We start from the raw sequence: 15,590 nt of genomic DNA on the forward strand, positions 1-15,590 counted from the left end.
ATTGTACGGATAATAGACGACCCTTCAAGTAGTTCATGATCCACCTCTTCAGTCCTGGAGGGAGCATGGTTTTTTCGTTATCCTGCTGTCGCTTTGTTTGACTGACTGTGTTAAAAACTTTTAACAAGTCCAACGCTACGAGTATCGTTCTCTCTCTGGTTAAGGTCAAGAACTTTCTGGGCGTTTATGACGCTAGAACCGACTGTCGCTCAATGAGTCCCAGCACGTTTCTAACCACCTCTTTTCATGTCAAACGAACCGCATTTATCTAGGACCCCACTCCCTATGGTCCGACCCCGCTGAAACGTACCGTATTTTGTGCCTACCTTAAAATGACAATCAAGCGGAACCTTAGCAAATTTGAAGGCCATAATATAAAATTTTATGGAAATACATGAAAAATTAAGTTTTTGGTAATCCGGGTCGAATTTGATCAAGTGGTACATTGAAATGGTGTAATCATTACTTTTGTTTGAGGATATACAAGTACATATGTGCTAAAAATACTAATTTTGACCGGACTAATAGCTAACTATGAGACTAAATCAGATTTCACATAGACAATCAGAACGACACCCTATCATTTCAAAAGTATCCGTTTCAGTATTTCTCAGGAGAATTCCTACATTTTTTCTGCCGGTACAACAACATAAAATAAATTAAACGATATTATTTTGATTATATAAATAAAATAAAGTAATAATAAAATATTAAATAATAATTGTATGTATTTTGAAATACAAATTTAAGCATAATTGGAAAAGAAAAATTATAATAATCATGATAAGTTCAAAAATGTGTACTCACATCAATAGGATGTTCATCACCGCAAGCCCAGCGTTTCTGCGCAAATTGAGCAGCATATTCAGCAGCAGCCATGTCATGCATGGATGTGCCGGGCGGTTGAAATATAAAGCCGCCAGCTGCCTCTTCCTGCACGCGCGGAATACTTTGGTCGCCGCGCCCATTACGATCATCGTTGCCACCTAATAACTTCATATGTTGTTGCTGCTGATGAGGCTGCTGCTGCTGTTGTTGTTGTTGTTGTTGATGATGATGATGCTGCTGCTGTTGCAGTTGCAGTTGTGATTGCGGCGTTGCCGGCAGTGGCGGTGTTAGCAGAAAATTAGGTTGCGATTGTGTTTGCTGTTGTTGCTGCTGTTGCTGTTGATGCGGTAAAAGTGGCGGGAAAGGATGATGAAAGCCACCACCGAATGGTGTATGCAGATTAGGATGATGATGTTGTTGTTGCTGCGGTGGTTGCTGCTGCTGTTGAAAAGATTGTTGGAGATGGTGAGGCTGATGGTGAGGATGATGATGGGGCGAGAGCGTTGGCGGTGCAACCGTGGATATGGAAATCGTGGGCGTTGGTAACAGCTCTATTTTGACGGCTTTTACTTAACACACGCACAACAGCGAAATAAAATTTGAAGCACTAGTATTTCTTTTCGATTGGTAATAAGTCGATCTGATTACTTATTACCTTTTTTGAGCTTTACGTTCGGCGAAATTATAATTATTTTTTACAAGTATACTTGGTCAAAGATTAAACAACCAATTTTTAATCTTTTGCACACGGAATGAATAAAATCAAATGCTGTTAAATACCATGGGTAATAAATGCGAGCTTAACACACTATTTTTACACTTTCACGACAATTTTTCTTTTAAACACAAACATTTATTTAAAATGTTGAATAGCAACTTTTTTAACGGCGTGAAGATGTGCCTTCGATTATCCTCGTAAAATTGCAGGAAACCGTTACTGCTTTTGATATTGATATTTTTAATTTACAAATGCTTGAAAAGCTTTAATACACTTATTTATTATTCACTTTTTTCTTTGCTTTATACAGATGCGGTTGATAAAATAGCTCATAACACTACACTTATTGTTTGTTTACATTTGATCCAATAATTTATATATTTATACTTATTTACACACAAATTTTTTACAAATGCTTTTTCTCGACTTAAACACAATTGAGATCCTCTTTCAGCTCACAATACACAATTACAAATAGCGACAACACATGTACACTGAAAATAGAAGATAATACGGAAATCATAAAAGTCTGGTTATCTATAAAAAATATGTACTATAATTTAAAATAAGAAAGACAGTAATAACTACATTTATTTAAATTCCTTTCAGAATATGTAGCAGATGTATTATTTAATGATTTTTTTATAATACAAATCTAAAATACACACTAACAACAACAACAACATTTTTTTTTGTATATTTGTATATACAGCTGTTGTTAAAATAATTGCACTCATTGAGAATGAAGAAAAAGTCTTGTAAAATTAATTTAATTTTTTTAATCTATTTTTCTATCTTACATGATTAGTAAGTTATAAAAAAGATATAAATAAACAGTAAGTAAGGGTCAAGTTTGGGTGTCACCGAACATTTTATACTCTCGCATGATAAAGTGATAATCGAGATTTCATTATCCGTCATTTACATATTTTTTTATTTTGCTGTAAAATTAATTAGATTAGTAGTTCCTGAGATATGGTTTTTGGTCCATAAAAGTGGGCGACGCTTCCTGGGTGCAGCTTCCTTCTGCCATTTCTTCCGTAAAATTTAGTGTTTCTGACGTTTTTTGTTAGTCGGTTAACGCACTTTTAGTGATTTTCAACACAACCTTTGTATGGGAGGTGGGCGTGGATTTTATCCGATTTCTTCCATTTTTAACTGTATATGGAAATGCCTGAAGGAAACGACTCTATAGAGTTTGGTTGACATAGCTATAGTAGTTTCCGAGATATGTACAAAAAACTTAGTAGGGGGCGGGGTCACGCCCACTTTTCGAAAAAATTTACGTCCAAATATGCCCCTCCCTAATGCAATCCTGTAAGCTAAATTTCACTTTAATATCTTTATTTATGGCTTAGTTATGACACTTTATAGGTTTTTGGTTTTCGCCATTTTGTGGACGTGGCAGTGGGCCGATTTTGCCCATCTTCGAACTTAACCTTCTTATGGAGCCAAGAAATACGTGTACCAAGTTTCATCATGATATCTCAATTTTTACTCAAGTTACAGCTTGCTCGTACGGACGGACGGACAGACAACCGGATTTCAACTCTACTCGTCACCCTGATCACTTTGGTATATATGTATAACCCTATATCTGACTCTTTTAGTTTTAGGACTTACAAACAATCGTTATGTGAACAAAACTATAATACTCTCCTAAGCAACTTTGTTGCGAGAGTATAAAAACGGCAACATCTTTTTATAACCATTGAAAAGGGGCTTTCTCAAAATATGATGTTATATACAAATACAAACATTATATAAGAATACCAACTTTGTGTGCTGACGATAATTTTTAAAATACCAAAACGAAATTGATAAATATAAATATATGTAAAAGTAAATTTTAATAATTATTTTAATTTATGAGGAATGAATTGTTTCTAATTATTGAAAATATAATGCATCTATATTACTACTAACAGCTATTCTTCTATAAAAACCAAACGTGAAATCACATAAAACTGTGTAAGGAGTCAAAGCAAAAAAATACGCAACGAGCATAATAAAAAGTACGAGAAGTACAATTACAAAAAGCAGGGTAACAAATAGGAGAAAACATGCAAAATAGAGAGGATTTCAGAAAGTAATATGTTAGGATGTGTGTGTCTATACAAAGCCAAAATTGAAGTTAACCAAAGGCATGAGAAAGAAAGATAGGAAAGGAACATTTGTTGTAAAGGTAAATACTTATACTGCTGCAGCAGCCGGCTTTAACACTGATAGCGTTCGGTGAGCGCCGCTAAAAAATCAATCGAACTGAAAATCTCGCAGAAACAGCACCAACAGACAACAGACTCAATTGACATACAGGACTTGTCTGTGTTGAGGCGGTTTCCTATCACTTGTTATTATTTCATGCTTTAGCCGCAGTAATGGAGATACGGCAGTTTCTGACCAAGTCAAATACGAGCGTATCTATGTATAATATACATGTACATATAAGTAGAAATCGAAGAAAAATCCGTGAACGAACGAACCATAGCCTGTAAGCACAAATGTTACTTACAAACGAATAATTATTTATGTATGAATAGAGATACAAGAGGGATAATGCTCTCTTAAATCAATGGAGCGGACACATGCAACTTTTGTTTAACTTTGTAAGACACTATGTATTTGCATTAAATATTCATCAATTTAGCAAAATCTAAGTCAATTTACTTTAAATACTTTACATATTCCAGATTCAGTCGATATTTTTATATAACATTTTTTTTTTTAATTTTTACCTTATTTCTTTATATGTACGGCTTAACGCTCATTGTTGTTTGATCAAAGGATTTTGGAAGGCATATATACATATGAGACTTTGCGACTGTATGGGTACATTCAAATTCATCCACTTTATAGGTAATCGCCCGTGTATTGCTAGTGTTCGGTTCAACCGCGTGTTGTTTGCTCGTTATTTCGCAATTTGTAATTACAAATATATACCCTTCAAATTTTTAAAATTTACACACAAAACTTTGTAGCAAAAATGTGTAAATAATTTATTTTCGGGTTTACATATATTCTTAATTATTTGTCTTGCTCTTGATATTTGATTTCTCTTTATACACAATAGTTAATTCACACGAAATACTACTGTTGATAAATTTGCACTTGACGTAGAAATTACAAGAAATTATAAACGCTCGTTATTCTGTTTGCAGTCCGGGTATGGCAATGACATACAAGAACGAGCGCGACTGACAATGCAACGAAGCGGCATTTATTCTTCCTGTATCTTTGGTTCTTATTTATTTTCTTAACTTATATTTACACTTTTTAACAAATTTACACACAACACATATAATAATTTATTAATTTAATTTTTGATTAAAAAAAAACTATTATTTGCGATGATTATTGAATTTTTAGGCGATTTTGCATTTATTACAAATTATTTACACAGGATGAAATTGAACTCGTCGCGAGAACACACACAAATTGTTTCTGTTTCACTTTGTCTTTGGAGGTGCGTTTCATTGCGACAGCAGAAAGCAATGTTGCGGTCGTGGTTCACTCATTCGTTGTTTTGTTCGCTCGTTTTTTCCCATTAACTAGCTTCGGCAGTTATAATCCATTTCTCACTTTTATTGAAATTCCTTTTTGTGCGCTCAATTCTCTCTCTTTTTTTGCATACACTTTTCGCATTATCCTCAACTCGCTCGAATCAGCCCAACATTGGCAAATATTAAAATATATATGTATATTTGTATGTAATATCTATTTATATTACCACGCCTATAAGATACTTAGCATTATAAATGACATCAAATAAATAAAAGGTCAGATATTTTATAACTATCTTTCTTATGGATCATTAGGCAGGAATAGTTACGAGAATTTCAGTGTACTCGCCCATTTAATATGGTTTGCTCGCTTTTTCTACTATGTCGCTCGCTCTTTTTCCTTATTTCGTTCTTGGGTTATAGGAATATGCTCAATCTTCTCTTTTGCCTTTCCTTGAGTTGCTTTTAGTGCTTATTTTTGTTGTTGTAAAGCGTATACAACTCTAATAAAATAAGCGGACATATGAGACAAACACAACAAACACAAATTTTGTTAAACACCGACAAATTTGAAAACAAATAAAATAAAAATAGGAAAAAAAGTTTTAATTGTAGTGTTTGTTGTGAAAGCAATGTAACTTTAATATTAATTTTAATGCATATGTAGATCTACAGTAATTAAAACACAAATAAAGATTTTATATATTAATTTCTACATTTTACAGCAAATTTTAAATGCTTTCATTTAAAATTATATTGTTTTAACTATGTTTTTTTTTCAGCAAATTATTTGTACATATTCAGCCACATTTAATTTGAAAATGTATTTTACACTGCCACCGTACTTACCATTTAGTTTAGCTGTCCTTCCAATTCATGTGTTTTCTTATGTGTTTATTGACTTACAGGGCTATCGTTTGAACATACAAATGACACAAGATCAAACAAACATTACCCTGACGAATTTAAAAGCACACTTATGTTTCAAGTTTAATTTATTCTGAATATTTTAAAATTCACTTAACTTTGAGTTTAGATACTGCAGATTGGATTTTTTTCACTTTTTACTGTATTATACGTTCTTACAGTTATGTTCGCGGAATTTGCGGATGTGCACAAAAGTTTCCAATGTTTGTTCCTGGTATTTGTTTTAACATACATATATTTACTTTTCTCCTTTTAAGTTTTGGTTATTCAATTTTCAAGACGCTTCTCAAAACAAATTTTTATAAATTACATTACTTTTGTGATAATTATTTTCGGCGTTTTAGATATGGTCTTTACTTATACTTTAGTTCTTATTGATATTTGCAAAGAAACGCGACGAGAACGACAGCAACAACACATTGCTTGCTGCTAGTACTGAGTATACAAACAACACAACACTCAAGACGTACAGAAAACTGCAAATTCAACAAAGTTGTTGTACATATTCTTATACAATTTATACACAATGATTAATTACTGTATCAGTGAATAGTGAAATATTTGTAGGAATACACAATTATAATACTTTACTATACAAGAATTTTCCGCAGCGGCGTGAAAAGTTCTACTCGTGTTGCGAAAATTCTTTACTACTCAATTTGCAAACACTCTGTGTTTCTTTGTTTGGTAGTGCTGCCATCTCTGTGTATTGCTATATTTGTTCAAAAATAATGGTTAAATGGCATTCTTAACCCTTTCAGCCCCAAAGGACTTTTTAAACGATGTCAAACATATATAGAAGTTGCTTATAAGCAACTTTGGGGCTAAAATGGTTAATCATGATCATGAAGTTGATCTATAGGATGTGTATTTTAAAGAAGTTTTTGTGTATTTAACTTTTTAAACGATGTCAAACATATATAGAAGTTGCTTATAAGCAACTTCGGGGCTGAAAGGGTTAAATGCTGCCAGCCTGGCTAACCCGTTTTGCAGCGAAATATTTTTATTTCAAGCTGTGTTCAACTATTCATTATACCTTGAACAGGTGTGACTCCATTTGGCCGTCTGTCTGTATAAATGCTAACTAATCCTCAGGGTTTAAGATATCTATCCGAAACTTTTCACAAGCCTTTTCTCCCCAAAAGGGGAATATCGGAAACACTATAGCATATATGTATGTAGCTAACAAAAAAGCTTCATGGTGTACAAATGTACTTGGAATCAATCATGATTTAAGTAAATAAAAAATCACGCCTTAAAGCGGTCGCGTTCTTAAAATTGAGGAAAACTTATGTATGTTAATATGATTGTTGTCTTTCGCAACATTACTGAAATAGTAGTAGTAGTAAAAAAATCAATTAATTTTATACACAGTATTAAACTTGTTAAATATTCAAACAAATTTGGATACATATAGAAAATTAAAAGAATACAATTTATGAAAAGTATTTTTACACAAAATTACATACTGCAGCAATCGTAAAATTATTTTTCTATGGGTTTGTCGTCAACAACTACTTCACCACTTTGTGCGGTTTTATTCTCGATCCTTGGACGCCCTCGTGGTTTTCCCGTTGGTTTATAGGGAACTCCACCTTTGCTGGGTCTTCCACGTTTCTTCATAGGTTGATTATCGCCAGTTTGTGTTACTTTCAGTGTAACGTTCGTTTTCGATTGCAATTTCTTTGGACGTCCTTGCCCTCGACCAGTACGCACAATATTTAAATTTACAGCGCCTGTAGAGGGTCTTCCCACTGGGCGACGTTCTTCAAAGTCGGGTTTTTCATCACAATATGCTGCAGAAAATGCAAATAAATCTTGTAATATGCGAGTATATAGCACATAAATATCTGTACTTACAATTTTCACTGTCGCTACATGGTTTCTGCTTTCTCGGCCGACCACGTCGTTCAATACGACCAATTGACTTCACTTGAAGACTTTGTAAAGTTTTCTTTACAACTTTGGTATTCGTGACAATATCATCATTCAATTCCGCCGACAGATTGGATATTTTCGGTCGCCCACGTCCCCTACCAGTTGCAATGATTGGATGTGTAGTTTTCAATTTGCCTATTTTTCGCGGCCTACCTCTGCGTGGCGCCATTTTGTCAACAACAGTTCCTGCATTGCTGTCGGTATTTACCAAGTTGATTTGTTGATTTTTGGCAGTACCTCGTTGCATTTTTTTTAATATTAATGAAAGTTTAACTGACGTAAATTTATTAAACAAATAATATACTCTTTAAATTCAACTGCAAACTCGTTTCAAATAAACATTTTAGTTATGGTCGAAGTCTATTTTACATTACTTATTTTTGATGAAGCAGAGGCATTTCGCCGGCAATTTTGCTATCATATGCTCGAATTAAGAAAAGTGATGCCACCCTTTAAAAATATAGTCAATAGTTTAGTATCGTCATTTGGTAATCAACAGAGAACGTGTCGTATATTAATACATACATGTTTCTGCTAAATAGTAGCAAATATGTTGAAAATAGGTATACTCCCTTTCTTGTTTTTCAAATTTAATTATTTTTTACTTCTCGTGTACTAACCACTCCATATCATCATTGTCTCTCTAATCAACTTCTTTAACCGGTTGGCGAAAATCACAACATCCTTATTGGTAGACGCTGTATACATACATATATTGGGTTGTCAAAAAAGTCTTGCGGAATTTTTATTGAATTTTTTTTTTATTGAAATTGAAATGAATTTTTGATGGCTCAATCCCAGCTCTTAACCGATGCTACGGCTGCTACTATGCCGGTCTCTTTCGACCAATTCAGCGATTTTATCGCAATTTTCGACGACAGGCCTTCCGGAGCGTGGCGCATCTTCGACCACCTCTACACCAGAACGAAAACGTTGAAACTATCGTTGCGCGGTGGAAATGGAAACTGTATCGGGTCCATAAACTGCACAAATTTTATTGGCGGCCTGAGATGCATTTTTGCCTTTATCGTAGTAGTACTGTAAAATATGCCGTATTTTCTCTTTATTTTGCTCCATGTTTGCGACGCTATAACTCACGAACGACTTAAAATCTAAACTCACGTGTTAGCGCGTGAAATGAGCTTTCCAAAAAGTGAAAGCTTTCCATTTCAAACTTATTACTATTGTTATTCTTGTTTAATAAATGCATATGAAGAGATGTGTATTATTTTTTTTTGTATGTGTGTAATGATACGCTTAATGTACTTATCTACAGAATATTTTTTCGTTTCCTGTAATTCTACTCTACGAAATGCCGTACCGGCTTTAAGCAGCAGATTCTTTACCATCTGCCAAATCATCTTCTTCGTTGCTATTTGCACCCGTGTCCTCTTCAGTATCATCCTTGTTTTTGGATTTCTTGTGATCATCTTCTGATGAATCCATATCATCATTGTCTTCCTTATCTTGCGAATCGTCGGCGGAATCGACTTCTTTAGCCGGTTTACGACCCGGTCTTCCTGGTGTCGATTTTTTAGAACCTGCAGGGCGACCCCGTTTTTTCGGCACTCCTCCATTAGCGGCAGTCGTTGCTGGGCGTTTCGCAGCAACTGCTGCTACTTTTTTACCACGACCGCGTCCAGTAACGCGTTTATCCTCACCGGATTCTATATTTACGTATATATGTATAAAAAATATTAACATTTTATATTCTATAAAAATATTAAGCTTTTTGTTTTATATACTTGATATTAATATACACACCTTCATCCTCATCTTCGCTTACGGCTTTTTTTGGTCTACCAACTTTCTTCTGTGACTTTGGCTTACGACCGGGTTTCTTGCCGCTTCGTTTGTAATCACTCTGCTCATCTTCTTTATCGTCGTCTTCTTCGACTACATCGTCATCGTCTTCTTCGGATGCTTGCGGCTGCTTCTTTGGTCGTCCACGGCCTTTTCCTAGTGTACTGCCAACAGATTTCGAAGGACGTCCACGACCGCCATTTGCGGCTACCGGCGTATCGTCTTCGGAAACCGGTTCACCGACATTCTTTTTGCCGTCCGAATTCTTAGCTGCTCTACCACGACCGCGGCCAGTTGGCGTCTTCTTCACTTTATCTGGATTGGAGGGACGACCGCGCTTTTTTGGAATGGTAGTACTGCTATTATTCCCAGTTGAAACAATTGCACCTTCAGCTCCACTTTCAACTTCATCATGGACACGCTTCCTTACATCTTCCATTTTTTCAATATAATTTGCGTTTCTTTCTTTCTTCTGTTCTATTCGCTTTGCTGCTCTATTGTGTATGTACGAAATCCCAAAATCGTCGGTTAAAATTTGTCTGACTGTTTCACGGTTCATATTCAGTTCCGAGGCCAACATTCGAACTGTTAAACGCGGATTTTCACGGATTAATGCGCAAACACGCTGCGCATTCGCGTCAGTCCGCGCCTCGACTGGTCTCCCACTCCGCGCCTCGTCTTCCACGCTTTCACGCCCCTCTTTAAACTCTTTGTGCCATCGAAACACCTGGGCACGACTAAGAGCACTATCACCATACACTCTTACAATTATAGCGTACGTTTCCGAAGCTGTTTTGCCCAATTTGGCGCAAGATTTTATCGCGATGCGTTGCTCTTGATTTCGATTTTCCATTTTCGTGACGAGCACTACAAACACACGTCTACTCAACTTGAGGCAGCAAGCGAACTAAACAAGCTAGAGCGATGGTACATATGTATATCAATGGGGTGGGGAGGGATGCCGGAAAAAGGGACTTTCAAGGTCACAGGTTTTCCACAAACGCGGCAATAAAATCAGTCTCATTACTTAATTGTCAAACCTCGTAGTTATGGTCGAAGTCTATTTTACATTACTTATTTTTGATGAAGCAAAGGCATTTCGCCGGCAATTTTAATATCATATGCTCGAATTAAGAAAAGTGATGCCACCCTTCAAAAGTATAGTCAATAGTTTAGTATTGCCATTTCGTAATCAACAGAGAACGTGTCGTATATTAATACATATTTCTGCTAAATAGTAGCAAATATGTTGAAAAGAGGTAAACCCCCTTTCTTGTTTTTCAAATTTAATTATTTTTTACTTCTCGTGTTCTGACCACTCTATATCATCATGGTCTCTCTAATCAATTTCTTTAGCCGGTTGGCGAAAATCACATCATCCCTAGTGGTAGACGCTATATAACGGGTGATTTTTTTGAGGTTAGGATTTTCATGCATTAGTATTTGACAGATCACGTGGGATTTCAGACATGGTGTCAAAGAGAAAGATGCTCAGTATGCTTTGACATTTCATCATGAATAGACTTACTAACGAGCAACGCTTGCAAATCATTGAATTTTATTACCAAAATCAGTGTTCGGTTCGAAATGTGTTTCGCGCTTTACGTCCGATTTATGGTCTACATAATCGACCAAGTGAGCAAACAATTAATGCGATTGTGACCAAGTTTCGCACTCAGTTTACTTTATTGGACATTAAACCAACCACACGAATGCGTACAGTGCGTACAGAAGAGAATATTGCGTCTGTTTCTGAGAGTGTGGCTGAAGACCTTGGTGTAAAACCGTATAAAATACAGCTCGTGCAAAAACTGAAGCCGAACGATCTGCCACAACGTCGAATTTTCAGTGAATGGGCCCTAGAAAAGTTGGCAGAAAATCCGCTTTTTTATCGACAAATTTTGTTCAGCGATGAGGCTCATTTCTGGTTGAATGGCTACGTAAATAAGCAAAATTGCCGCATTTGGGGTGAAGAGCAACCAGAAGCCGTTCAAGAACTGCCCATGCATCCCGAAAAATGCACTGTTTGGTGTGGTTTGTACGCTGGTGGAATCATTGGACCGTATTTTTTCAAAGATGCTGTTGGACGCAACGTTACGGTGAATGGCGATCGCTATCGTTCGATGCTAACAAACTTTTTGTTGCCAAAAATGGAAGAACTGAACTTGGTTGACATGTGGTTTCAACAAGATGAAGCTACATGCCACACAGATCGCGATTCTATGGACATTTTGAGGGAAAACTTCGGACAACAATTCATCTCAAGAAATGGACCCGTAAGTTGGCCACCAAGATCATGCGATTTAACGCCTTTAGACTATTTTTTGTGGGGCTACGTCAAGTCTAAAGTCTACAGAAATAAGCCAGCAACTATTCCAGCTTTGGAAGACAACATTTCCGAAGAAATTCGGGCTATTCCGGCCGAAATGCTCGAAAAAGTTGCCCAAAATTGGACTTTCCGAATGGACCACCTAAGACGCAGCCGCGGTCAACATTTAAATGAAATTATCTTCAAAAAGTAAATGTCATGAACCAATCTAACGTTTCAAATAAAGAACCGATGAGATTTTGCAAATTTTATGCGTTTTTTTTTTAAAAAAGTTATCAAGCTCTTAAAAAATCACCCTTTATGAGAGAAAATAATTTACTGCCAAAAACAAATTTGTAATTTCTTCATGTTTGACTACACCAAACCCTTTAAGGAATCGTATTACTATAAATTTTTAGTAATTTTTTTAGTTGTACAAAACTTGCAAACTTTATTTAAAACAATTATATTTCACTTTCAAAATCGAGTTCATTTTGTTTACTAAATTATGGAAATATATTAATTTAGAAGAAAAATTAAATATTCTGGAATTAAATATAAATAAATTTAAAACCGCATTAATACAGATAAGTATCAGTCTCTTGTTGCTGAACTATGGTTTATTTTAGTGATGGTTCTTAATACACGCGGATACGATCTAGTAATGAGTTGTAAACCTGCAATGTTATGGGTATATAATTTTATTATGGTCATATACCAATCCGTTTTCACCAGTAAACTAATGCATATAATCATACATAATTTCATCAAATTTAAATTTGTGCCGAACTAACCATAAAGTACCGCTCATCTTACATAAATTTTCAATTATACTGATTTATAAGAGTATATTAAAGATACATTTTCTCCCAACGACTTACATGTACAAATACTTGCCAATAACTGAACTGTACTGAAAACATTTCAAACTTATTACTATTGTTATTCTTGTTTAATAAATGCATATGAAGAGATGTATATTATTTTTTTGTATGTGTGTAATGATCCGCTTAATGTATCTACAGATAATTTTTTCGTTTCCTGTAATTCTACTCTACGAAATGCCGTATCGGCTTTAAGCAGCAGATTCTTCACCATCTGCCAAATCATCCTCTTCGTTGCTATTTGCACCCGTGTCCTCTTCAGTATCATCCTTGTTTTTGGATTTCTTGTGATCATCTTCTGAGGAATCCATATCATCATTGTCTTCTTTATCTTGCGAATCATCGGCGGAATCGACTTCTTTAGCCGGTTTACGACCCGGTCTTCCTGGTGTCGATTTTTTAGAGCCTGCAGGGCGACCCCGTTTTTTCGGCACTCCTCCATTAGCGGCAGTCGTTGCTGGGCGTTTCGCAGCAACTGCTGCTACTTTTTTACCACGACCGCGTCCAGTAACGCGTTTTTCCTCACCGGATTCTATATTTTCGTATATACATATGTATAAAAAATATTAACATTTTATGTATATTCTATAAAAATATCATGCTTTTTGTTTTATATAATTGATATTAATATACACACCTTCATCCTCATCTTCGCTTACGGCTTTTTTTGGTCTACCAACTTTCTTCGGTGACTTTGGCTTACGACCGGGTTTTTTGCCGCTTCGTTTGTAATCACTCTGCTCATCTTCTTCATCGTCGTCTTCTTCGACTACATCGTCATCGTCTTCTTCGGATGCTTGCGGCTGCTTCTTTGGTCGTCCACGGCCTTTTCCTGGTGTGCTGCCAACAGATTTCGAAGGACGTCCACGACCGCCATTTGCGGCTACCGGCGTATCATCTTCGGAAACCGGTTCACCGACACTCTTTTTGCCGCTCGAATTCTTAGCTGGTCTACCACGACCGCGGCCAGTTGGCGTCTTCTTCACTTTATCTGGATTGGAGGGACGACCGCGCTTTTTTGGAATGGTAGTGCTGCTATTATTCCCAGTTGAAACAATTGCACCTTCATCTCCACTTTCAACTTCATCATGGATACGCTTCTTTACATCTTCCATTTTTTCAATATAATTTGCGTTTCTTTCTTTCTTCTGTTCTATTCGCTTTGCGAACGCCGCTGTTCTATTGTGTATGTATGCGTGCGTGACTGATTTTTCAACGCAAATACCTGCTCTCAACAATGTTTTAGCTATTTTACATTCAATTATTTAATTGCACAAATCGAACACGATAATAGTTTATTACCGATTTGCCACAAGCTATGATGTACACACAATTTAAATATATTTTTTGTCACTTTTATGCAATTTCCATTAATTAGTGGATTACACGAAGCTTGGCGTTGGTTCTATTTGTTACCTTTTTCAAAATGAGCACAGAAATGAAACTACAATGAAAAAGGGGATGGTGCAATCATTGGCATCAGGGTTCACCGCGCAACGCGCGAAACAAAAAGGGAACAGAAGAAAATTGTTTTGGCAGTATGTGCGTCCGCTTTTCTTTGACAAATTTTGCAAAATTTTCGCATGTTTCCCATATCAGCAGTTGTAACAAATTTATTCAAGAAATAACTCTATTAATTGCAAAAAAAAATAATCTTTTTTGATTACAACCCTTTTTGAGTACCCGTGTTGCAATTTTTTGCAAGGGGAACACTTTGAAAAACTGTTAATTCAAAAAAATGAACAAAGTGTTGCCGTTCAAGGCTTGGCTATCTCAACGTCTGTGCAACATATGAAACTGTTTTATTAAAGACAAAATGGGGTGTAAAAAAATGTATTATTTATTAAAATTCTTCGCATTTGACGCATTGAAAATATTGCATAAATTAAACAAAGAAACATTCATCTTATCTTCATTACTTCAATAATTTTTCGACTTTCAGATACAGATGGCGCTGTTAACCACCATTTTTAAAAGATTTACGAGATGTATTTTTCGCGCTACGTTTATATGCGATTATTTAAAAGAATATACATATACTATTTAGTATATAGTAACATTATTTAAATCAATATAAATGCTAGAGAAAACTAAACTTGCGTTGCGCTGAAGATATATACAATAGCCTTCACGATTAAAAAAAAAAAAAACAATTTATATAGCAGCTATATGCTGTAGTGGTTCGATCTGAACAATTTGTTCGGTGAACCAGTGCCTTGAAAAATAATACAGGCAAAACTTCAAACACTTGACGTTGATCGATCAGCTTAATTTAGATGTTTTAAAAGCTGTGATATACAGAAAGACAGAGGGACAAAGTTAAATTGACTCAGTTCGTCACGGTGGTCACTGCTATAGTTGTTCAATATCAACGAAATTTCAGATCGAGATCTTAAAAACAGATATATGTATATATGTACATACATAGATAGACAGACGAACAAAGCTGACCCAGTTCTTCACGGTGGTCGTTAATAAATATATTTATAATTATGTATGTCTACTTGTATATATGCGGTTTCCGGCGTTTCCTTCTAGTTACAAAATTCGTGGCAAACTTAATAATTTTGAATCAGCATTGAGATAAAATACGTTAGAACAAATGTATAGCAAAGTGTATTTATAATTATGTATTGTTATTATTATTTAACACGTTCGCGGACGTGAATGCTATAGCATTCATT

At 35.5% G+C, this 15,590-nt stretch overlaps 2 protein-coding genes across 6 annotated transcripts in view; both read right to left on the bottom strand.

Moving 5' to 3' along the window:
* LOC105231691 (maternal protein pumilio) overlaps positions 1-6,637 on the bottom strand; it is a 417,346-nt gene extending 410,709 nt beyond the window's left edge. For 4 of the 5 annotated variants that reach the window (XM_049446938.1, XM_049446935.1, XM_049446936.1 and 1 more), the window contains exons 1-2: positions 5,896-6,637; positions 808-2,040 (exon numbers count right to left, since the gene is read on the bottom strand). In XM_049446938.1, coding sequence (XP_049302895.1) covers positions 808-999 — 192 coding nt within the window. In that variant the 5' untranslated portion in view covers positions 1,000-2,040; positions 5,896-6,637. Of the gene's footprint in view, positions 1-807; positions 2,041-4,281; positions 5,231-5,895 lie in introns of those variants that run through there. The other variant, XM_049446934.1, reaches the window with a different exon arrangement.
* A 694-nt stretch (positions 6,638-7,331) lies between these two features.
* LOC109579924 (eukaryotic translation initiation factor 5B) lies at positions 7,332-14,356 on the bottom strand. Its single transcript, XM_049447075.1, has 6 exons — positions 13,544-14,356; positions 13,101-13,438; positions 9,676-10,621; positions 9,240-9,578; positions 7,834-8,214; positions 7,332-7,769 (listed from the first exon to the last, which is right to left on the bottom strand). Exons 1-6 carry the CDS (start codon positions 14,019-14,021, stop codon positions 7,459-7,461), a joined length of 2,793 nt encoding a protein of 930 aa, XP_049303032.1. The 5' UTR covers positions 14,022-14,356; the 3' UTR covers positions 7,332-7,458.
* Positions 14,357-15,590: the final 1,234 nt, after the last annotated feature.

This window comes from Bactrocera dorsalis, chromosome 2 (assembly GCF_023373825.1).
Source record: "Bactrocera dorsalis isolate Fly_Bdor chromosome 2, ASM2337382v1, whole genome shotgun sequence".
Taxonomy (NCBI): domain Eukaryota; kingdom Metazoa; phylum Arthropoda; class Insecta; order Diptera; family Tephritidae; genus Bactrocera; species Bactrocera dorsalis.

Coding starts and splice junctions, on each gene's coding strand:
- LOC109579924 (XM_049447075.1), bottom strand. CDS start 14,021: ATGGAAGATGTAAAGAAGCGTATCCATGATGAAGTTGAAAGTGGAGAT. Junction 10,622..13,100: donor ATGGTGAAGAATCTGCTGCT/TAAAGCCGATAC, acceptor TAGCTTGTTTAG/TTCGCTTGCTGCCTCAAGTT. Junction 9,579..9,675: donor AAGCGAAGATGAGGATGAAG/GTGTGTATATTA, acceptor ACGTAAATATAG/AATCCGGTGAGGATAAACGC.